A 24,059-nucleotide genomic window follows, 5' to 3' on the forward strand; every position below is an offset into this window, starting at 1 on the left:
CAGCATGTGGGATGAAGGAGAGTTTGGGGCCTGGAGCTGACTGCACCTGGGTAGGAGCCCAACTCCGCCACGGACCGCATGAACCGAGGGTATGACTTATGCAACGACACTTTCATTTCCACGTTTGTAAACTCTGGTTTAACTTCCATGAGTCAGCTGTCTGTAACTTTTACCGGTTAAAAGCAGAAAAATCTGAATAAACAAGTCACAGAGGGAACAGCACAGTAAAATCTCAGCCGATCAATGGTTGCCTCGGGCTGGTAGTTGAGGGTAGCGACTGACCACAGAAGGGGTGAGAGGGACTCTAACTTGTGTGCTGAAATGTTCTAAACAGGATTGCGGTGATGGTGTAAATTTAACTATAAATTTACTAACACTCCTCCAACTGGATGCTTAAAAGGTGGAAGTCTTAGGTATGTGTATTTTATCACAATACACGGTTAAGAAGAAAACAATCAGACGATCTGGATCTAGACCCAGTTTCGGATCTCTTTATCAGTAAACTTGGTTAAAGCATGAACTTTAAGGCTTTTCAAGGCTTCAGTTTCCTCACCTGTATGAGACCACTGAAGGATGGTCTGGGAAAAGCAAGAGCAGGACCCAGGAGAGAAAGGGATCGGTTTGGAAGTGCGAGTGTCTGGACTGATTTAACTCAGCCCAGGGTTACTCTGCTTACTTTTTTTTTTTTTTTTTGGGCCACACTGCGTTGCTTGCAGGATCTTAGTTCCCCGACCTAGGATCGAACCCGTGCCCCCTGCGCTGGGAACGCGGAGTCTTAACCACTGGGCCGCCAGGGGAGTCCTACTCTGCTGACTTTGGATACGTGAGTGTAGGTCTATGGAGTCACGGTGAAGACGTAAACTTGGCCATGATGAACCACACAGCCCAGGATGCAGTCCCCAGGGCGATGTGTGGTCTTTAGTTCCTAAGAGAAGGCCAAGTTCAAACTGGTGCTACCATGCGGTCTGAACCTAAATTGATGTGAATGTGCTCTTCACACATCTTTTTTTTTGTGGTACGCAGGTCTCTCACTGTTGTGGTCTCTCCCGTTGCGGAGCACAGGCTCCGGACGTGCAGGCTCAGCGGCCATGGCCCACGGGCCCAGCCGCTCCACGGCATGTGGGATCTTCCTGGACCGGGGCACGAACCTGTGTCCCCCGCATCGGCAGGCGGACTCCCAACCACTGCGCCACCAGGCAAACCCTTCACACATCTTTTAAGTGCAATTTCACATCTGCACCACATTCAAACTATCCAAGCATCCCTGCAGAGACCACTGTTCGTCTTTTTTCACAAATGGCACGTTCGGGGACATCTTTAAATAGAAAATATAAAACCCACAGCAAACACGGCCACACTTCCGCTGTATACATGCAGGCAGAATGCAACCAGGTGTTCAGAGTCCAGCAGGGTTATTGACCATGCAAGTCGTTGAATGTCATCAACAAAGCTCACAGGGCCCCACTCTCACGACCCTGAGACCCTCTTCTGCTAATACACAGCCACAATCATTCCGATTCGCCCAAACTCTCTTGGTAGTAAGGTTCAATCTCCACCGAAGCCTGGAGGCAGGGTTTTCTTTGTAGAGAGCTCACGCTGAACACCATCTCCCAGCCCTTCATACCAGCCGGCTTGCTGGCTACTTCCTCTATTCTGGGGATTTGAGAGAGGATTTCTCTTCTTGTTTAGGGACGTGTGACCAGATATCAAAGTCAGGAACTGCTCAGTGTGGCATTCAAGGCCTCTCACGCTCTGGCCCTGTCTCATTTTCAGTCTCATATCCTGCTACTCCCCACCCCAAATCCTCAGCAGTATCTAACTCTTGCTGTTCCTCTACTTTGCAAAGCCCGCTGAGACATGGGCTTTCTGCACACGCTGTCATGACCACTGTGAAAAGTAGGGCAATATGACAGAGTCAATAGTGCTAAAAAGCTACATTTTTTTAAAAAAAGTCTCAAGCAATAGAATAAAAGTCACCCCTCATTCCACCACGGTTAGAGCAGGCTTGCACTTTCTACTTTATTAATTTCTGAACGGAGACTTGCACAAACCTGTTTGACTTAACCGTGCCCCCGTTCCTCCTTCTTTCCACACCATTACGGGGGACTTTCTAATTGGAAAAAATAATGATCTTTTTAGAAGTCTTTCGGAAATGGGTTGACGTGGCGGTCACCGTGGGCTACCTCCTGGGTCTCCATTTCCTGTTCCTTCCTCTTCGGGAACCATAGTGTCCTTCCTTCAGGCAGCCGTAACCCCTTCTCCACGCAGGCAGTGGGGCTTGGGAGGCTGATCTCACTCATCAGGTCCTTCCATCCCCCCATCAGGGACGAGTTAGGAATCCTTACTGGAGCCAGTCGGGACAGGGCACTAGCACCCATGAGAGGCTGTTACTGGCCCAGCAGTGAACTTAGGTTTAAAACTGGTCCCACCAGCCTAAAGGGGGGGACTCACATGCCATGGTTTAGGGGGAAAGAGAAGGGAGAGTCTGTTTACTGGGGGATAGGAAGAGTTGGATAGGAGGTATCTGTCCTATTCCTCAAAGGGATATTAAACTTAATGTACATAACTGGAAGTCCTCAAAGAATTGCCTGTTAAAATTTAACTGTGGATTTTCTGTGCAATCTGGAGTTCAAAGATGAGACACCGTGCTGCGGTTTGAGTAATATCTCCCCTCCCTCTGGAGTTCAATACATATAAGTACATATTCGTTAATGTAAAATGTTATCCCACAATCCCTATCTCCCAAGCGCTTGCCTGGAGGACAAGTGGGGAAGACAAAACAGTTAAAGTACCACAGTGGTAACTGTCAAGATTAAGGTATGAGGGGGTTCCTAGAAGACAAGAGGGAAGGGTGATCGGGGAAGGATCTTAGAAAAAGTAAGCCCTGAGCTGAGATTTGATGTAAAAGATGAATAACAGAGAGGCAAAGGAAGGGCTCCAGGCAGAGAAGAAAGAAGGCAGCAAATACAAACTATTACAGAGAGAATGGATAAACAACAAGGTCCTACTGTAGAGCACAAGGAACTATATTCAATATCCTGTGATAAACCATAATGGAAAATATGAAAAAGAATGAAAAAGAATATATGCGTGTGTGTGCGTGTGTATATATAAAATATATAAAACTGAATCACTTTGCCATACAGCGGAAATTAACACAACATTGTAAATCAACTCTACTTCAATAAAATACATTAAAAAAAAACACACAACGCAGCAAACACAGAGTAAAGTGCTCAACAAAGATGCTGGGACAACTGGAAAGCCACAAGCAAAAGAATGAAGCTGGACCCTGACCTCACACCATATATAAAAAGTAGCTCAAAAGTGGATCAAAGGCCTACATATAAGAGCTACAACTAGAAAACTTTTAGAAGAAAACATTAGGCAATGGTTTCTTAGATATGACATCAAAAGCACAAGGAACACAATGAAAAGTAGATAAACTGGACTTCATCAAAATTAGAAACTTGTGTGCTAAAAATGATACCATCAAAAAAAAGTAAAAAGACCACCCACAGAATGGGAAAAAAATAGTTGCAAATCATATATCTGATAAGGAACTGGTATCTAGAATATACAGAGAACACTTCAACAGCTCAATAATAAAAAGACAGGCCAATTAAAAATTGGGCAAAGAATCTGAATAGACATCTCTCCTTAGAAGACCTACAAATGGCCAAAGAGTACGTGAAAAGATGGTCAACATCATTAGTTATCTGATCAAAACCATAATGAGGAAGAAGGAAGCTCATTCAGAATAGGAAGAACCCAGGTTACAAAACCAGCCTACACTTTCCAGCCAGGTACTAGACGACTGCAGTGAACCACGGAATTCCAGGGCTGGAAGGGAGCACAAGGTCCTTGCGCCAACAACTGTCTGATGCCTGAGTTCTACCCCAAAATAGCTATCCTGGCTTTGGTCAAAGACCTCCAGAGATCTGCCACAAAGGTAGCTCAGTTTTTCCATCTTTGGACGTCGTGGACCATCAAACCCTTCTCCTTGCGGCTTGGCTGTCACCCTTGACCCGAAGTTCTTCCAGTGAGGCCACCGGGGCAGGCTGACTCTCCCCCGGGCCAGGCCTCTGGCTTGTCGGCAGGAGCTGCCATGTGTCCTGCACTGGTCTTCTCTATGCAAATGTTCCCATCCCTTCAAAGGTTCCTCGGGGACAAGGTCTAGAATCTCTTCTCTGGTCCTTCTCAGAAATCACTAGGGAATTCCCTGGCGATCCAGTGGTTAGGGCTTGGTGCTTTCACTGCTGGGGCCCGGGTTCAATCCTGGGTTGAGGAACTGAGATCCCGCAAGCCACAAGGTGGGGCCAAACAAATTTTAAAAGTCACTAGAATTCCTTAGGGGAAACTTAAACAGACCGCCACTGGCCTATTAATGTAGCTAAAAAGAAAACAGCTGTAGGCCGTCACAGCACAGTTGATGCAGACAGCACTGGCCAGGCACGAAAACCACTAAGTTGATTTCACCCAAGGTGTTAGCAAACCACATCTTCTCCATCTATCTCACAAGTACACACAGTGCTCTACTCTTGCACAGAGAGCTCACATCTCTCCTCAATTAACCCAGACTCGAGAGCAATGATCTCTGTTGTTGGTCAGGAGGTCAACGGCCTGATGAATGAAATGGACAGGACAGAGGGGACGCACAGAGAATGTGGAGAAGTGTAGCAAAGGGACGAGTTCACAGATACCAGCAATCGTATATCACAGTGTCAAGTGTCAGCATTTCAGGGTTTTTCCAGGAGACAAAAAACAGAGACAGGATGTCTGCAAAGTTTATCCAAGCGAGCTGTGGAAGGCCTTGGAATTGAAAGGGATTTGGGAATGTCTGCAAGGCCAGCCGATCGGGAGGGAAAGCCCGAGCGGATGATGCGGGACCACATCCTGCTCCAGCAGAGAGGAGGGGCTCATGCTGCCGAGATGAACTGAGTCGGCCAACATCTGAGGGACAGAAACAGCAGGGGAGGAAGGCCCTGTGATCAGCAAGACCCCTGAGACACAAGGGTTCTGCAAAGGCCAAGCTGTGCATGTATTAACTACAATACACTCTTTTCATTTACATGTTTATACCTGTCTGTACTATGAAAAATGTGAGGTACTTCAAAGCATGTACAGAAGAGAAACATGTGAATAAAAACCAGGCCTAGAAAAGGAGCTTTGTGCCTACTAGCTTACTGGACTTGGATGACCACCCCACTGCACAGACGCTGTTATCTACACCTCACGGCTGAGGAAACTGGGACTCCAAACGATTCAGTCGCTTGCCTCGGGTCTCACTGTTACGAAGTGGCATTTAGATTTGAATCCAGGTCAGAAGTTTGAGCTCTCTCCTCTGCATCATGCCACCTGTGACTTCTGGCTTCCTCTCAGTGGATGCTCCCTACCCCAGCAGAGAGCAGAGTCATCAGGAGACGGGACTCTGAAACCACACTGCTGGGTCCAAGCCTTCACACCATCACTTACTTGCCGAGATAACCTTAGACAGGTTACTTAAGGTTCTTCCCTATACTCATCTATGACGTGGGGATGATAACAGCAGCTGTATCCCCAGGACTGTTATGAGGGTTCGATGAGTTTCTATTGCTAAAGCATTTTCAGAACAGCTACACAGTATATACTAAACTAGATTAACTAAAATAGTTAACTAAACTAGGTGTGAACTTGGGCCAGCAGCCTAACCTCCCAGGCCGTCATCTGTAAGATGCAGAGAACCCTGGGATATCTCTCAGTCATGATGATCACTAAATGAGGTAATATATGTAAAGCAGCCACACATGTCGGTTATCATTATTACCATGCTACTTTACTTAAAATCACCTGTCTTTTGTCCAAGGCTGAACAGTAGCAGATAATTTACAACTCAAACAATCAGTGAAATCAGGATTTAATATGTCAACTGATTAAAAAAATAAATATACATTGAAGGAAAAATCTTGAAATACAACGTGAAATCATTAAAACGAAAAATAAAACACAGAAATGACAAATGATACTAAAAGAATTTCTTCCTGATCTGCTTTAAGAACAGGTACGCTGGCAGCGTCATGGTGTATTAACTCCATGACAGGTGCCCTACGGGGTCAAATGGAACTCACCTCACCCCCACGACTTCAGTAAATGGGGGAAGAACGGTGAGTGTCAGGTGGGCGTTTTGAAGTGCTAAGGTTAAGTGTTTTCCCTTCTGTTTATAACTTTCATGAACATTTATTTATAACACTTGAGAGACAACATTACTATTTAAGCGTACACTTGGAAATATTCTAATTGAAACCACACTGATGGAATATCTAACCTTTATGCGGTTGGGGTCCACATAATGCACTTTTTTCATGTCACATTCTTCAGTAGTATAATTTAACTTGAGGATATAAAGGATCCACACTCCAAACACAAGCAATGTACACCTAGAAAAAAAAAATCAATTACATATAATGACGTCGTCATGTGATAATCAAGAGAGATCATGTGAAATAACTGAAAACCTAACCCAAATAGAGTCTGCCTGCCACACAGCATAAAAGTACAGTCTTTAAGAAGACCTCTTAATTTAAGGCAGCATTTCTTATTTTTCTAACAAGTCATTTATGACTGTCTTTGTTATAAGCAAATATAGAAAAAACATTTTTCTGCAAAGGTACTGCAATAAAATCTGAATCACAATATAGATTACTGGACTTAAAAAAAAACTAAGTAATAAATTTTGAACGACAGAATCTCAGCTTCAATTTTTTGCCACTTTAAAATAGTCAGTTCTGAAGATGGTTATTTTGAGACTTTAGTCTGCCATCTTCTCAGATGCCTGGCTTTCGGAATAAAGTCATATTCCTTGCCTCAATTAAAAAAAAAAAAAAAAGTCAGTCTTGGGACTTCCCTGGTGGTGCAGTGGTTAAGATTCTGCGCTCCCAATGCATGGGGCCCGGGTTCAATCCCTGGTGAGGGAACTAGATCTCACATGCATGCAGCATTAAGAATTCATTCTACAACTAAGGAGCCCACGTGCCACAACTGAGGAGCCGGTGAGCCACAACTAAGGAGCCCACCTGCCACAGAGAAGACCCGGTGTGACCAAATAAATAAATAAATAAATTTTTTAAAATTAAAATATATATATATATATAGCATTTAGCATAGTATACCATAGATGCTAAATAGTTCTTAATATTTGAGGATTATGTTGCAAGAAAGTATTGCTAGGAAGTGTTTTCAAGACTTCTTGATTCTCATTTCAATAGACTCTACCATGAAAACTTGGACAAGCATCTTAATTCTTCTCTGGGATCAAATACAACGCTAAGTGAATGGGATGCAACCATTTGCATAAAAAAGAGACGGTCGGGGGAGGGGAATACACACACACAGTATTTCTTACATACACAAGACTGCTAATATTGGTCATCTTTAAGTGGAAAGAGGAAATGTGGGGAGCAGGGATGGGAAGATGTTTTACTGAGTACCTTTAACATCTTTTGAATATTGTGAATGCAATATGACCTATTCTTTTCTCCAGTCCCAGAAAAGGTATTATATTCAGTGCATTAATAATTCCCTTATTTTGATTATAAGAGAAAAAAAAGGGGGAATTCCCTGGCGGTCCAATGGTTAGAACTCCGAGCTTTAGATGCAGGGAGCACGGGTTCAATCCCTGATCGGGGAACTATGATCCCACAAGCTGTGCGGTGTGGCCAGAAAAGAAAAAAAAAAAGGAAGGAAGAAAAAGTTAAAAGCAGGCCCAGAATCTACAGCCCTGATTCCGTTGTTCTGTAATTCCTGGTTGCAAGTCTGTCTCGGCCACACTGTAAGCAGCACGGGGCCCAGGTCTATCTCCCATGCGGCCAGCATGGTGCCAGGCATATGGGGGCCTCGATAATTACTGGTTGATGACAAAAGGAGATGGAAAATGATCTGAGTGTTTATTAACATACATTTCCTTTCCCACCTTTCTTCTTCTACACCTCCCGAATTAGTAACATGAGATGGGAGGCTAGATTTCAGGGTTGGATTTCTACCTGTCGCCATGAAAGAAAGGGTAGTTTACCACCTAGTTTGGCTGGTACCAAGTAAAACGGACAAGTTCCTCCTTTAACAATTCTATCTTGGGAGTTCCCTGGTGGTCTAGTGGTTAGGATTGGGTGCTTTCACTGCAGTGGCCTGGGTTCAATCCTCGGTCGGGGAACTGAGATCCCACAAGCCTTGCCGAGTGGCCAAAATTAAATAAATAAATACAATAAAATATTAAAAAAACAAAAAAACAATTCTATCTCTTACTAGGACGTACGGGTGACCTGGCTGGTACCCCTTTCATCCTTTTTAGTGTTTGATGTTCAATGTTATTCAAATGCCTGTAGGGGACTTTAATTAACTGTATTTTTAGATTCACTGGAAATGGCAAAGGCAAAGGGGATAGCCCTCTTGCACTAGGCAGCGGCTGGAAGGGCTGTGCACCGGAAGCTGTGGAGCCTGGAGACTCCCGGGCTGGTGCTGTGCTGCCTCAAAGCACAGCCTGATGCAGGAGCCCACAGTACCTGTGCTCTGAGCCTTGACTCAGATGTGCCTTATTTCTTTTTTTTGTGTGTGTGTGTTACGCGGGCCTCTCACTGTTGTGGCCTCTCCCGTTGCGGAGCACAGGCTCCGGACGCACAGGCTCAGCGGCCATGGCTCACGGGCCCACCTGCTCCGTGGCATGTGGGATCTTCCCGGACCGGGGCACGAACCCGTGTCCCCTGCATCGGCAGGTGGACTCTCAACCACTGCGCCACCAGGGAAACCCAGATGTGCCTTTAAATGATCCTGAACAAGGGTGACTGCGGATGAGAGCCATCTTCAGGGTTCTCACTGAATTTTTCCCCCAGTTCTACCCAGTTGACCCAAATCAGAGGTGTCTTGCAACCTGAGGGCTCGTGCTTACTTGAGGATGTCTTTTAACAACAAGCTGGGTCTTCTCATCTTGTTCTGAGCACGGGTGTACCATTGCAGGGAGGGCCGCGAGCAATTGCTTTTCAGCTTCACACGGTTGTACTGGCTTGGCATTGCTGTGAAGAGAGGAGAGGGCAGGAGAAGGGAAAGAGGAAAGTGAGTTCAGCAGATTATGCTTTTAAAGAGCTTTTTTTTTTTCTTGGCCTCTCTGCGCAGCTTGCGGGATCTTAGTTCCCCGACCAGGGACTGAACCTGGGCCCTTGGCAGTGAAAGCGCTGAGTCCTAACCACTGGACCGCCAGGGAATTTCCTAAAGAGCTTTTTTTTTTTTTTTTTTTTTTTTTTTTTTTTTTGCGGTACGCGGGCCTCTCACTGTTGTGGCCTCTCCCGTTGCGGAGCACAGGCTCCGGACGCACAGGCTCAGCAGCCATGGCCCACGGGCCCAGCCGCTCCGCGGCACGTGGGATCTTCCCGGACCGGGGCACGAACCCGCGTCCCCTGCATCGGCAGGCGGACTCTCAACCACTGCGCCACCAGGGAAGCCCTCCTAAAGAGCTTTGATGTGGTATAGCCATACCACGAAATACTACTCAGCCAAAGAAATGAGTGACCGATTGATACACGCCACTGGATGAATCTCGAGGCAATTATGCTGAGCCAATACTAAAAGGTTACATGTTGCAGGATTCCATTTATATAATATTCTTGAAATGACAAAATTACAGAAATGTAAACAGATTAGGTGTCAGGGGTTAGGGAGGGGGTGGTGCAGTGGCTATGGAAGGGCAACAGGAGGGGTCCTTTTGGTGATGGAAATATTCTGTATCTTGACTGTACCCCTGTCACTGTCCCAGTTGTGCTATTCTACGGTTTTGCAAGATGCTACCATTGGGGGGAAAGTGAGTAATCTGTGTTATTTCTTACAACTGTGTTTGACGCTACAACTATCCCCAAATTAAAAGTCTAATTTTTGTTGAGTCTTTAACTATTAGAGATACTTACGGAACTATTTACAGATGAAGCAGGAGAAATGAAATCTGCTTCAGAAAAAACCAGGAAGGGGATAAGTGTTTGTGGGAATAGCTGACACAAGTTGAGCTTTAAACTGCTGTAGAATCTGGGCAATGGGTACATGGGGCTTACTATACAATTCTCAAAACTTTTTGAAATTTTTGATAATAAAAGTTTAAAAAGAAAGTGGTATATTAAAAGAGAGGAAAAGGGTTACACTAAGAAAAAAAGAAAAAGAAAACATAGCAGTTTAAAAAAATTTTAATGGCAACTTTAAAAGAGGTTTTCTTTAAAAAATACCTATGTTCTCTTGTATGCCTGCTTACTTATTCTTTTGAATTAATTTTATTCTCAAATTTTCAATTTTTAAGCAATATTACAAGGGGTATTGTAGTAGAAATCAAAACATCTCCCCTCATATCAGTTTCCCCCTTCCTCTCTCCTCTGGATTTTTAGCTGGGCACATGGCCTCCCAGAAAAAAGACTACATTTCTCAGCCACCCTTGGAGCTAAGTACAGCCTTGTGACTAAGTTCTAGTCAATGGGATACAAGCAAAAGTGACCCGGAGAACTTTCAGGGTGCTTTCCTTGGCATACGCCCTTTTCTCCTTTATCCCCCTTCCTGCTGGCTGAAATACTGACACTTGATGAGCCAGTTTGGACCACGCAGCATGTCACCCAAGGGATGGAGGAGCAACAAGAGAGAAGGGGCCCGGGTCCCTGGACCAGCCCAAGGACAGAGCTGCCAATCCACCTTAGACTGCCTGCCTCTGGACTCTTACAGGACGGAGAAATAACCCTCCATCTTGTTGAAGCAACTGTTAATTAAATCCCAGCTAATACAGGCACCGATTGTGTTATGATATTTACATATTAATTCAAGAAATAATGTCTTTACTATACTTAGTCTTGAAGCCAGGAGAAAGTTATACCTCATTATTCACTTCATTTCCCCCATTAGTGCTGTGCCATTTTCTTTGAAAAAAAAATCTTTTATCAAATTGACATCCAAGTATTTGATTTCTTGCTACTGTAAACACTCTCCCTCAACTGCAATTTTAACTGTGTAACACTAGAGTACAAGAATTTTCATAGACTTGCATCACTCCATTTGAGTAGTTTCAAAAAACTGAGCCAAGGGCCTCACTAGCAAACCTCTGCTGAAGAATCTACTGAATTCTTGAAGGAGAAGCGAGATCAACTGAGACCCTGGAAGGTTTTCAATCACCACAACTTCGTGGTTACTTAGATGCACAGTCAGCCAAGTGGTGGGTCCTAGGGGGCTGCCTATGACCAGGCCATCTATAAAAAGGAAGAGTCTATGATGCCCATGTTTTTATGACCAGAATGACACTTCATACCCGCGTGGACCTCCCGAGAACAAAGCAGACGGTGGTATTGGAACCGGGATCCCACCCTTGCCCACGGCTGGCGCGCTGGATGGCGCTGTGGGCTCTGGGCTCTACTCTGCCCCTCTTTCTCATCTGCTCTGCCACTCAGGCCGCAAGCCTGCAAACTGCATTCCCAGACTCTCTCTTGTGCCACCCAGCTTCCTGAGGAACTGTGATTGTGTGCTGTCTGCGTGGAAAACTGGAAGGCAAAGGGAGGGGGCAGCCTTTCATATCTCCATGGTTTCTGGTTTCCTGCTGGATACGGACTGGGACATCAGATGACTCTCTTCTGCTACTTTTAGGAAAGTGGAACCAAACAGGAAGAGGTTCTGGAGGTGAGAGGAGGGTCTACAGTCCTGGACTCCTTCCTCTTCTTACCACTACTGCCACACGACACACTCACGCATCATTCAAACGCTCAAAAAAAAAAAAAAAAAAAAAAAAAGAGAGAGAGAGAGAGATACAAAAGAAAAGAAAAAGACAGTTGTGTTTTTGTTTTGTTTTTCCTATCACACTGGAGGGGGTCTCAGGAGAGACCCCTAGGCTCAGCTCCTCCACCTGCCACCTGAGAAGTCTGGGGCGACTGCCTCTAACTCTTGTAGCTCAGTTTCCCCATCTGGAAAATGGGTCCAATATTACCTACCTCCCAGGATTCATGTGGGAATGGTGGTTGCACATAAGAAGCACTACCTCAGTGCTGGCTGTTGCTACTGTTACACAGAGAAGGAAGTGACAGGCATTTTATACAACTATCTGACAGGGCTTTAAGACATCTGCATCCTTTAGGCACTCTCACTTCTGGCCACAGGTTTCCGCTCCAGCCCCATCAGGGGCCTGTCTTCAATCGTATCCATGTCCCTTCCTGGGGATCTCTGGAGAGGCAGCGTCCTCCCAAAGCCCCTCCTGCGCTCACCCAGTCAGGTCCCGGTCAGTCTCTCTCTCCCCAGCCCCTTTCTAAACGCCCAGCTTCCTTCACCGGCCTCTCCTCCCCACCCTGACGGCCCAGCCGCTCCTTCACTCGGTCTGCGCACCACGCCGGGTGCCTTAGAACCACGCTTCCCTCCCGACCCCTGCAACGGTAAACTCCCCTACACACGGTGCAGGACCCCAGGGTCCCGGTTCCCACCCTCAGCACCATTTCCTCCTCGCTCACGTATATGCACGACAAGGTTCACCACTTGCCTTTTACTCACCTCCTCAAGGGATCAGACCCCAAATCCATCACCCTCTGCAGGCCCCTCACCCAGCTCAGACCTGTCTAGCTAACGACCTGCCTGCTATCTTCTCCTCAAACAAAATCACAAAGCAGACTCTTTTCTCCCATCATTTGGTAGCTGTACCATCTACTCAGTCATCTAAGTCCAAACCTGCAGGTTGACCCCAGACTTCTCCCTGGCAACCCCAGGCTCAATCAATCCCCAGGGCCTCTCGATCACACCTTCCTGAACTTCCCGGGCCCACGGACATTCTCTTAGTGGAGGTCACTTACCCAGACTCCCCTGTCTCAGTTTTGTCCCTTCAAAGCCATCTTTCCGTGTACCTGCTTACTGGCTCCCAGCTCATCTCAGGTGCTGTGACGTCAGGTGACACCTTGTCTGTTACACTTTAGCCACAAAGAAGTACTGTTAGAAGCCTGGATGTGCCACACTGTTGCCTCCGTGCCTTTGTACAGATGCACGCTCCGTCTGGAATCCTGGTGGGAATCCCCCCACCAATGATCTGCCTGGTGAAGTGTCTCCTTTCACCCTTAAACCCTTCTCCTTCTCTGTGAAGATCATTGTCAACACCATAACTGTCCCTGGGCACTTCCCCATCTCTGTTTATGAACTGAAATGTTCTGTGTACATTTGGGGTCTCCTCTACCTTTCTGCAAGCACCTGGAGGACTGAGCCGCAGGGCCGGGGCTCTGCTCATCTTTGTAACCCTAACACCTAGGATAGGGCTTGGCACACAGCAGGCCCTTAAGAGACATCCCACATTGAATGGAATGTGCATGACTCGCCTATGGCCTGTTATCAAACAAGATAAACTCCCCCCCCACACAAGTGTACTTTCCCAATGATATTTAAGATTAAAACGAAAACTGAATGTTAACAGCAATTCTAAGAGCAAAGAGTAAAGTGTAAACTCTACTGAAACATCTAACATGTCGAGCAACAGGAGAATTTGTTGGTAAATTATGGTGCAAACCACTTAGAATACTCTGCAGTTGTTAAAGCCTTTGCTACAGGAAGTGCAATCTGTGACCACAGCCTCAGCATCAGCTGGGAGCAGGTTAGACTTGCAAAGTCTCAGCACTGCCCCCTCCATCTGCTGAATCACAGGATTCATACGAACGTTAAAGTCTGAGAAGCACTCAAGGTATTCGGTGCATACATTTATTGGCACAGAAAGATACTGCAAGAAAAAAGCAGGTCTGTAAAAAATTATGTCTATATACCTATAATCATGTTCTAGGGTGCACATACTCAAGGCAGGAGAATTTGATTTCCCGTGAAGTCAGTGAATCCTCCTACTTGGGTTGGAATGTCTTCTTCCAATTTAGAAGGGACCATATGGATTCAACACGACAAAAGGAGGGCCAAGCAGAGTCATCTTCACACACGTGCTGTTGACGTACGGCTGGGTGGCCTTAAGATGCTCCCTCGGAGAACCTGGGGTTTACGTATTTCTAGTCATGATCATCTCTGCACCATCTGCACTGTGTCCATTCATTGCTTTTGTCTTTAATGTGCTGTTTGGTGGAGGACGGGTTGCAATGAGAAGTGCAATTAAAACGCTTATCATCATGAGACGTGTTACACATCATCTCTGTCTTTTTAATGTACATTTATCTCTCGTCTTCCCCACCGGAATGTAGACTCCATGAAAGCAGGGGTCTTTGTTTTGCTCACCACTGAGTTCCCAGTGCCTAGGATGGTAAGGGGCACACAACAGGCAACTAATACGTATTTACTGAATAAATACTCAAGCTTCTTATGAGGTTTCAGAGGTGATGCTGGTTTCAGGCATTCCTCCCAGGACGTGTGTTGGCAAGCCATCACCATCTGTCCCGTGGCACTCTCCTGGCTCTGCTTCTCCATTTCCTTCACGGGCAGCTCGTCCCCTACCACCTCCTTCTAAGTGCTAGGGTCCCAAGGCTCATAGATGTGTCCCTCCTTTCATTCAGACTGCCAGAGTAAGAGCCTCCACTAACCCTTTCTACGCAGAAAAGGCCTGGCTTTCAAAATTATATATTTCTACTCACAGGTAAAACTGTCACAGATGCTTCTCAAGTGCCTGTACACCTGATGAAGAAATCATTCTTATTAAGGCCCTGATGAAGAAATACTAAGGCAAGGTCCAGGCCTTCAGTCCACTTGTAGAACTGGCACTAACATTTTCAAATTAAGACTTAACCATCCAAGATAAGAATACAACAGACGCTGCAAAGCAGTACATGACAAACTGTCAGATTAACTGTAGAGCCAATTACTGGTGCAAGAGAGGGTAGGACATTAATATTTATTGGGAGGAATAAGCCTACACACGATATCATTAAATCCGAAAAACACCTTCTTTGGGGACTTCCCTGGTGGTCCAGTGGTTAAGAATCCACCTTCCAATGCAGGGGACGCAGGTTCGATCCCTGGTCAGGGAACTAAGATCCCACATGCCACGGGGCAACTAAGCCTGCACGCCGCAACTACTGAACCCACCCGCTCTGGAGCCCTCGCACCACAACTAGAGAAGCCCGCATGCCACAACAAAGATCCCACGTGCCGCAACTAAGACCCGATGCTGCCACATCAATCAATCTTTAAAAAACCCAAACACCTACTTTTTTGAATTGCTATCTGCATTTAACCTGCCGAAGGTCACACACAGACAAGTAGGGAGCTGAAATTTTCAACCAACATCTATCCGTGTCCAGGTCCACGCCCTTCCACCTGGGGGTACTTAGGCAGGGTAGATATTGGAATTAGGTGGGTATGCCTGTATGTGAAGGTTTTTCTGGTTCTTTATTTTTTTAATAATAAAGGCACACCAAAGCACAGATTATTAACAAAAACCTGAAACTGACAAAGCAGTAAATAAACCGACACAGCTGGAGCGGACAATCTGGGAAGATGAGCAGGTAGAGCTTAGATATTAACACGGCAGCCGGAAGAGCATATGCCCTTCAAGGTGGAAGGTGTCTTGAGAAGGACTTCACAGCAAGAGAGAAGGAAGCCTCACCCTAGGCTGTCCGGGGACAGCGGGGCACGACACTGGACGCTCGGGTGGAAAGGGAGCCTGAGGCCCATCCTGGTGAGGAAGAGGATGGGACGAGGACAGAGATCGATCAAGAAATGATGAAGGGGCTTCCCTGGTGGCGCAGTGGTTGAGAGTCCGCCTGCCGATGCAGGGGACGTGGGTTCATGTCCCTGTCCGGGAGGATCCCACATGCCGCGGAGCGGCTGGGCCCGTGAGCCGTGGCCGCTGAGCCTGCGCGTCCGGAGCCTGTGCTCCGCGATGGGAGAGGCCACAACAGTGAGAGGCCCACGTACCGCAAAAAAAAAAAAAAAGAAATGATGAAGACTAGCGCCAAAAAGAAGCAGGCAAAGATCAACCTGGGTCCCGGTTATGGAAAGCAATAATTTTTGTGGTTTAGTGATGATGATGTGAAGAACTTGAGATGATAAATAACTCGACAAAGACGCCCAGGATGCAGCTGGAAATGCGGCCTGGACTCCCCAGAACGCCCCTCCCTCCAGCCAGCCTTTCTTGGCAGGTCCGAGACTGATTCTCTCCTGTGAACCTCTACTGGTACAAGTGACACGCCATCCACGGGAAAGTGGAGAAGACAGTCACTGAAATCATGCTTGGATTTTATGTTTTAGATGAAGAACTGTACTTGATAAAGGAGGACAGGAGACAAGACAGAAAGCCTGCCTCAGGGGGAGACGGCTTTGGAATGCGCAGAGATTAAACACCTCCCAGTGCCAAGGATAACACACCCAGCTACAGCAGGAGCAGAGGGGGCTGGGTGAGGAGGGGAGACCCACCCCGTGGGCAGAAGGAACGAGCAGAGCAGAGGCCTGGGGAGTCTGGAGAGCGAGTGACCAGGTACAGCTGCGAAAGTATGGCCTGGGGTGTGGGCGCAGGCAGGCGTTAAGGGCAATACTGTGGTCTCGTTGGACACCCCAGGGCTGGTGCCACATCTCGGCTGTGAGTGTTGACTGCTGACAGCACACCGCTGCCCCCTTCTCTGAGGATCTGTCCTCTGTCCCCAGCCAACGATTGATTGACAGGGGGACAAAAGGCCTGGGATTACCCTGGAGAGCAATTCAAGCTCCAGAGCTCCCTGGGGGAGCAGCTGAGACCACAATTCCTGTTCCAGGCTCTGCTTCTAGGGAACCTGACCTAAGACAGGTCATTGGGTCAGCAGGGTCAACATATGGGTGATGGCAGAAGGTCACGGACGATCATGAGAAGCCCTTGAAGATTTTATTCAGGGGGGTCATGAGATGTGGAAGAGAGTCGCCGGGGAGGCAGCAGGGACGGGGTGGAGGGGGAGAGCCAGAGACGGGACTGGTCTCAGCAGCAGACCCTGTGCCCCAGCCCCCATGCTGTGGCCAGGCGGGCAGGAAGGGCTTCCAGCTGCAGAAGAGACAGGGCTTGAGGCAGGTCAGATGTGGCAAGCAGGCGGGCGGGAGGAGAACTCAAGTGTCAGGGAGGTCACAAGGAGGACGTGTGCCCTTGCGGAGTCCCCAGTGCCAGTGGGCCATTAGGCTGATAAATGCCAGCTTGGAGCCCTGGGGAGGGATCTAAGCTGGAGTATCAGTCAGGGGTGCACTTGGTCGCACGAAACAGAAACCTGGGCACCAGCCGAGGCTTTCAGCCAACTGGGGGTGTCTTTTTTTCTTTCTTTCTTTCTTTTGGCCATGCCGCGAGGCATGCGGGATCTTAGTTCCCCAACCAGGGATCAAACCCGTACCCCCTGCAGTGGATGTTTGAAGTCCTAACCACTAGACTGCCAGGGAATTCCCCAGGCGTGTGTTTTTCTTACAGAACAGGCGCAGTGGCTCTGCAAAGCTGTCCCTGTCCCTGGCTCCCACCAGCCTCTGCTCCAAACTCCAAGCAGGAAGGAGAAGAGGGATGAGCCAGAGAGGAAGGGGAGGCACCCCCATCAGGAAAGGAAAAACTTCCCCGGAAATCCCTGACGGGCTTCCAATTCTATCTTGTTAGCCAGAACTGCGTCACGTGACTACCCCCAGCCGCAAAGTTGGCCAGGAGCTTTTCACAAATTGGGCAAGCTGCTTCCACACAAAATTAGGATTCTGCCAGTAATGAAGGAGGAGAGAGGGAATCTCTAAATCAGCAGTAGGGCCAGCCACAGCCGAGATAAGGGCCTGGGGCTGTTTAGATAAAGGAACAATTAAGGCTGTTCTAAAGAGATTAGATCTCCAAGGGGAAGAACAAAAGGCAGAGCCTTCTAGGGGTTGGAGAGGTAAGGAAGAAGCACAGGAGGTGCTGCTGGAAATCAGAAAAGGAAACCTTAAGTAAAATCTGTGACTCTGCTGTGACAGTTCCAAGCCTGGGTTCCATAACACTCCGGAAATTCAACTATTTAAGAAAGGAGCACAACAGTTCCTAAAACAAAATGCATTCTGGATCGCTTTAACCTAAAAAAGTAATATGGGTGCCCCCACTGTACACAGAAAAAAGGGTGACTTCTAATTTCATCAGTTCCTCCAACACGCTCTGTGGGAATGCCAAGATGAAATGGATTCAGTCCCCGTTTTCTGGAAACCCGAGGTCCAGGGAAATGACAACAGGAACGTAACTCCAACGGCGTGGGGAGGGCTTCAGGAAAGGAGGCTGTTCACAAGTGTGGTGCCTGACATCCAGCGCAGACACAGGCACGGTGGCCTCCCCAAAGCCCACCCACAGGTACTATCACAAAAGCCACGGGGCTAGGGCCCAGAAGCTGGGAAGCAGTGGGTCAGAGTGAAGTTCTAAACTAAACTTTCTTCTGCCCCCAGCCAACAGGAAGGAGAAGTGGCGGGGGGGGGGGAAGATGGTCTCGTTGGAAAAGTTCAAAAGCACACCAGCCAGGGCCTTACCTGGGGCTCACAGAGTCTTGGTGACCTGTGCTCCCTGTCCAACCAAGCTGACAGGCATCCTCATATAATCTAGGTGGCTAATTTCAAACCAGTTTCAGCCGTGGAACTCTTTTTGTGTTTCAAACAGGAACACTCGCTTAGAATCCTAACATATAACACAGATAAGAGGCATGGAGCTGATCGCTTGCAGGGTTTCTCTGCCTCGGCACTACTGACATTTGGGGCTGGGTAATTCTTCGTTGTAGGAGGCAGAGAGGCTGTCTTGTGCATTGTGGGATGTTTCACAGCATCCCTAGCCTCCACCCACTAGATGCTGCTAGCATCTCTGGTCCTTGCCCTCTCTCCCAGTTGTGATAACCAAAAATGTCTTCTGACCTTGCCAAACATCCCCTGGAGGGCAAAATCGCCCCTGACTTTACCCATTGGGATAAAGGCACTATATATATTAAAATCTCAATTCTGCTGTATTTTTTAAAGGATTGCAGGTAATTAAACAATGCAAAAACTGAAAATCAAAGACTGTGGGCTGCAAATTGATGTTACTTGACCTTCAGTATCCATTCTTTTTCTAGATTTGGTTTGGGTTGCATAAGCTCACAAAATCCTGATTCAGCAAGATACGTGGTCGTGTTCTCATGTGTACAATGGAACAGGAACCAACGGGCAGGCACAGCCCTGCATTCACACACCAGCCTGCTGAGGCGGGTTCACAGGTGTGCATGGGGGAGGAAGGACCGCTTTCACTCCTGGATCCATGCAACTCAAGCAGATCACCTTAACCATCTCAGTCCATGCCCACCGGCAAAGGGTGCAAACCTCTGCTATATGGGACCTTCCTATTTCTGCTGGGCAGGCAGTGTCTCATTTCTATTTTAGGAATGTGAGATTTCACCCATGATGTCAAAACCACAACAAAAGTGCTGGTGAGAGCACTGATGCTGAGATCACGCTCAGACATCTCCCCAAAGCTTCTAATATTTGTTCAATTTAATTGATCAATGCCTCCACCCGTCTCAGCCTGCGGTTCTCCAACCTGACCACGCACAAGAACCACTTGCTGCTGTAACGTATGCAGGTTCCCAGACCTCATCCCCAGAATTTCCCACCTGGCAGGACCAGGTGAGGACACCAGATGTGCATTTTAAGCAAGTTCCCCCGAGTTCTGTGGGTATGGCCCTTTAGGAGCCCTTGCTCTCCAGCAAGCTTCTCACAGCTGCGATTAACAACAGATTTGAGCCTAAAGATTTTCAGATCCTCCTGCAAACTGCACAAAATTATGAGGACCTGTCTTCTGAGAAAGCAAATAAAAGTGTTGCTCTTCGAATATGTAGTCTACACTCTACTAATTTTGACCACCTACCAAGATGCAAGCAACTGCAAGATGATTCTGAGGTATGCTTTTTAATCTACTTCTAATCAACTGGTATAGCTCCAATGCGGAGAATACATGATGACTATCATTCAATCGCCTGCTTTTTATATGTTTAAAATTGTTCAAGGCAATTAACTGAGCCCTCACAGTACGTAAACATTTTCCAAAATGAGAACATGCCCGGCAACTGCAGATGGTATTTCTCCAAGGTTTTACTGAAGTGACAAAAGATATTAACAGGACATCGACTGTTGCAGTGTCAAATCTGGAGCCCTCTCCCCGTCCCCGCACTCTCCTCACTCGCCTCTTCTCTCTGCTTCAGCCTAGCAGGCCTCCTGCTGTTCCTCAGGGGGTGGGGAGGCCATCCCCACTTCCACTTCAGGGTCTTCACTGGTGGTTCCCTCTGCCCCTCTTCCAGAAGGCTCCCTCCCGCACCATTTTTATCCTGGTTTTTATTCAAAAGTCGCCTCCTTGGGCTTCCCTGGTGGCGCAGTGGTTGAGAGTCCACCTGCCGATGCAGGGACACGGCTTCGTGTCCCAGTCCGGGAGGATCCCTCATGCCGCGGAGCGGCTGGGCCCGTGAGTCATGGCTGCTGAGCCTGCGCGTCCGGAGCCTGTGCTCCGCGACGGGAGAGGCCACAACAGCGAGAGGCCCGCGTACCGCAAAATAAATAAATAAAGTCGCCTCCTTGATCACCCTCTGTAGCACTGCATTCTCACCCTAAGCCCTGTGATTCACTTTCCTGCTTTACTTTACCTCATACACTCATTACGACCCGTACGTATTTGCCTACTGTCTGCTCTCCCCCCTAAAACATAAGATTCCTAGACTGTCAATGTTGTTCACTGCTGTAACCTCAGAACCTAAAACAGTGCCTAGCATGTAAAAGGCACTTAAATACTTGAACGAATGAACCAATGAATAAATGAATGCACTGGTCAGCAGCCTGGACTCAGATCCCCACAGAAAAGCTAACCCAAACTCAGCAAGATCCTAACAGGAGGCAGATGTGAAGACCAGATCCTTCTATGCGTCCAGATATCACAATCATTGGTTATTTGTACAGTCTCCAGGGCACACCTGGCATACAGAGAACAGGGACAGGAATCCTTTTTCAAACAAGAATCACTGCGTGTGTATGGTGAGGAAGGGTGAGGAAGGGAGATAAATGATTGTCCCACTCACCACCAAGGAAATAAAAGAGCAACTGGAACAACACTTGTATGTGGAATCTAAAAAAGCATAACTCGTAGTAACAGAGTAGAGTGGTAGTTAACAGGGGCCGGGGGGGTGGGTGGGAGAAATGGGGAGGTGTCAGTGCCCAGTTATAAGAATAAGTTCTGGGGATCTAATGCACAGCATGGTGATTATAGTTAATAATACTGTATTTGCATACTTGAAAGTTGCTAAGAGAATAGATCTTAAATGTTCTCACCACAAAAAAAAAAAAAAAAAAAAAACTATGTGCAGTAATGGATGTTTTAGCCAAGGCTATGGTGGTAATCATTTGGCAACACACAAGTGTATCAAGTCAACATGTTGTACAACTTAAATTCATACAATGTTATATGTCAATTATATCTCAATAAAGCTGAGGAAAAATCCAATAGAAATAAAAGAGAGACTGGATCTGTTTTGTTTTTCAAGAAAAGAGGGAGAAAATACTTAACTGTTTAGCTGTTGCCTGTTTCACGGTGGCCAAGTCACCTCTCTGAGGATGTCTGCTAACATGTAAGAAGCAGGTTGGGTGCTAATGAAGTTACACTCTGCCTGGGAAGCCTCTTTCGCAGGACAGCTGGAGGTCTATTCTCAACCAGGCAAATGTGTGCATTGGAGTTGGTTGACCAGATACCTGGGGATGCAGCAGGAGCGACGCCTTCTGGGACAACAGTGGTGGCGACATCAACAGGAAGTTGGAGAAAGAACCTTCCTGTCAGGTGAAACCACACTGAGTGGTCTCTATCCTGTATTCTACAAAACCAATTCTGGAGAGCTCAGTGTTGCTGCAAATGATTCAGTAGCAACCCTGGAAAGGGCAGCCACTGACAGTGCTGGCCTCTGATGCCACACTGGCCGCAACACCATGATCTGGAGGCTTCTGGGTTTTAAAAACTTTATTTTTGGACATAATCTCAAACTTACAGAGAGACTGCAAGAAAACTACAAAGAATTCCCCTCACCCAGACTACCCACTTGTTACCATTCTACCACATTTGCTTGGTGATTCTATTATATGATGCACATACCACTTTTTTTTTTTCTTGCGGTACATGGGCCTCTCACTGTTGTGGCCTCTCCCGCTGCGGAGCACAGGCTCCGGACGCGCAGGCTCAGCGGCCATGGCTCACGGGCCCAGCCGCTCCGTGGCATGTGGGATCTTCCCGGACCGGGGCACGAACCCGTGTCCCCTGCATCGGCAGGCGGACTCTCAAACACTGTGCCGCCAGGGAAGTCGATACTACTTTTTTAACCACTTGAAAGTAAGTTGAGGACACAATGACTTTCACCCCTAAATATTTTAGTATTTCCTAAAAACAAGGACATTCCCAGACACAACTGCGGTATTATGATAAAAATCAGGAAATTACTGTTACTTTAATACTGTTCTCTAATTTAAAGACCTCAGACAAATTTCTTTAGCAGTCCCAATAATGGCCTCAGAGCAAAAACAGGATCACATGTGGCATTCAGCTGTCATATCTTTTTAGCCTCCTCTGATCTGAAAGAGTTCCTTTATCTTTCATGACTTTGGCCTTTTTTGAAAAGTACAGGCTAACTGTTTTGTAGAATGTCCCTCAGTGGAGATTTGTCCGTTTCTTCATGATTCAAGTTACACATTTCCGGCAGGAATATCACAGCAGTGGTGCTCGTCTGTCTTGGTGCATTTTGTCAGGAGGCACCTGATGTTGCTTTGTCCCATTACTGGTGATGTTAAATCAATTGGTCAAAGTTGGGTAAGGCAGCGGGCTTCCCTGGTGGCGCAGTGGTTGAGAGCCCGCCTGCCGATGCAGGGGACACGGGTTCGTGCCCCGGTCCGGGAAGATCCCACATGCCGCGGAGCGGCTGGGCCCCTGAGCCATGGCTGCTGAGCCTGTGCGTCCAGAGCCTGTGCTCCGCAATGGCAGAGGCCACAACAGTGAGAGGCCCGCGTACCGCAAAAAAAAAAAAAAAAAAAAGCTGTGTAAGGCAAGTTTAACTACTGTCAAGTTACTCTTTTCCCTTTGTAATTAATAAGTAACTTGATGGGAGATACTTAGAGACTAAGTAATTACCCTGTTCCTCATCCAATCTACTGGTTTCAGCACCCAGGATAAGGATACAATTCTGTGCGAGGTCAAGCAAGGTCAAAGTTCAGGAAAAAAATCCAGGGCTGGTTGAAGCAGTAGCTGATGAGCAAGAATTAGCACTGAGACGCCTCTACCAGACTTAATTCAAATAACCACAAGGTGTGTTCACTCTTTGCTATTAAGAAGAAAACACCTCTAGATTTGCTTTGGAGAGTATACCATGAGTGCCTATGACTATGCTATTTTCTCTTACGTTGAGTCATGCCTGCTGGACACAGCCATTCGTTTACAAGTGTCCAGTGGCAACACCCAGGTTCAGAGGGCTGACAGCTACCCACCCTCCTGTGGAGGCCTGGTTCTCCAGGGGCAATGCTGAGGGGTCAGCTCGGTGATTTCTGGTCCGCTGTGGCATGGCACAGGGAGCTATATTTAAAAACAAAACTCCAACTCTCCCTTGCCTTATATTAAAGCACAATCAGGTCTAGGAACTCCGATTTGGATTATTCAAGAAACGTTAAAAAAAAAAAAACAATTCTGTTATCGCAAAGTTAGAAACTTCAGAGAGAACATTTTGAAATCACACACCGGTCGTTACACTACAGTGCAGTGATATCCACTGCTAACATTCTGGTCTATATTCCATCTGCCTTTCCTCTTGGCGTATGTATATTTTATCAGGTTTGGGATCATATTACCTATACTAGCCCTCTTCAGGCTGGGTCCACTGGAGATTAAGCCCTACAGAAAAGGATTTGAGTGTCTATTTTCTTTTAAGGTTTTTTTTTTTTTTTTGGACGTGGACCATTTTTAAAGTCTTCATTGAATTTGTTACAATATTACTTCTGTTTTACGTTTTGGTTTTCCAGCTGCGAGACACGTGGGATCCTAGCTCCCTGACCAGGGATCAAACCCTCACCCACTGCCCTGGAAGGTGAAGTCTTAACCACTAGACCACCGGGGAAGTCCCTGAGTGTCTATTTTCTTA

At 47.0% G+C, this 24,059-nt stretch overlaps 1 protein-coding gene across 2 annotated transcripts in view; it reads right to left on the bottom strand.

Annotated features, from left to right (window-relative positions):
- Positions 1 to 24,059, bottom strand: part of ST3GAL5 (ST3 beta-galactoside alpha-2,3-sialyltransferase 5) — a gene marked incomplete at both ends in the record, with an annotated part of 46,244 nt that overhangs the window by 13,934 nt on the left and 8,251 nt on the right. Inside the window, 2 exons of one of the 2 annotated variants that reach the window (XM_082851503.1) lie at positions 6,305 to 6,416; positions 8,918 to 9,041. In XM_082851503.1, the coding sequence (XP_082707629.1) occupies positions 6,305 to 6,416; positions 8,918 to 9,041 (236 nt within the window). Of the gene's footprint in view, positions 1 to 6,304; positions 6,417 to 8,917; positions 9,454 to 24,059 lie in introns of those variants that run through there. The other variant, XM_082851504.1, reaches the window with a different exon arrangement.

This window comes from Leucopleurus acutus (assembly GCF_964270905.1).
Source record: "Leucopleurus acutus genome assembly, chromosome: 12".
NCBI classification, from domain to species: domain Eukaryota; kingdom Metazoa; phylum Chordata; class Mammalia; order Artiodactyla; family Delphinidae; genus Leucopleurus; species Leucopleurus acutus.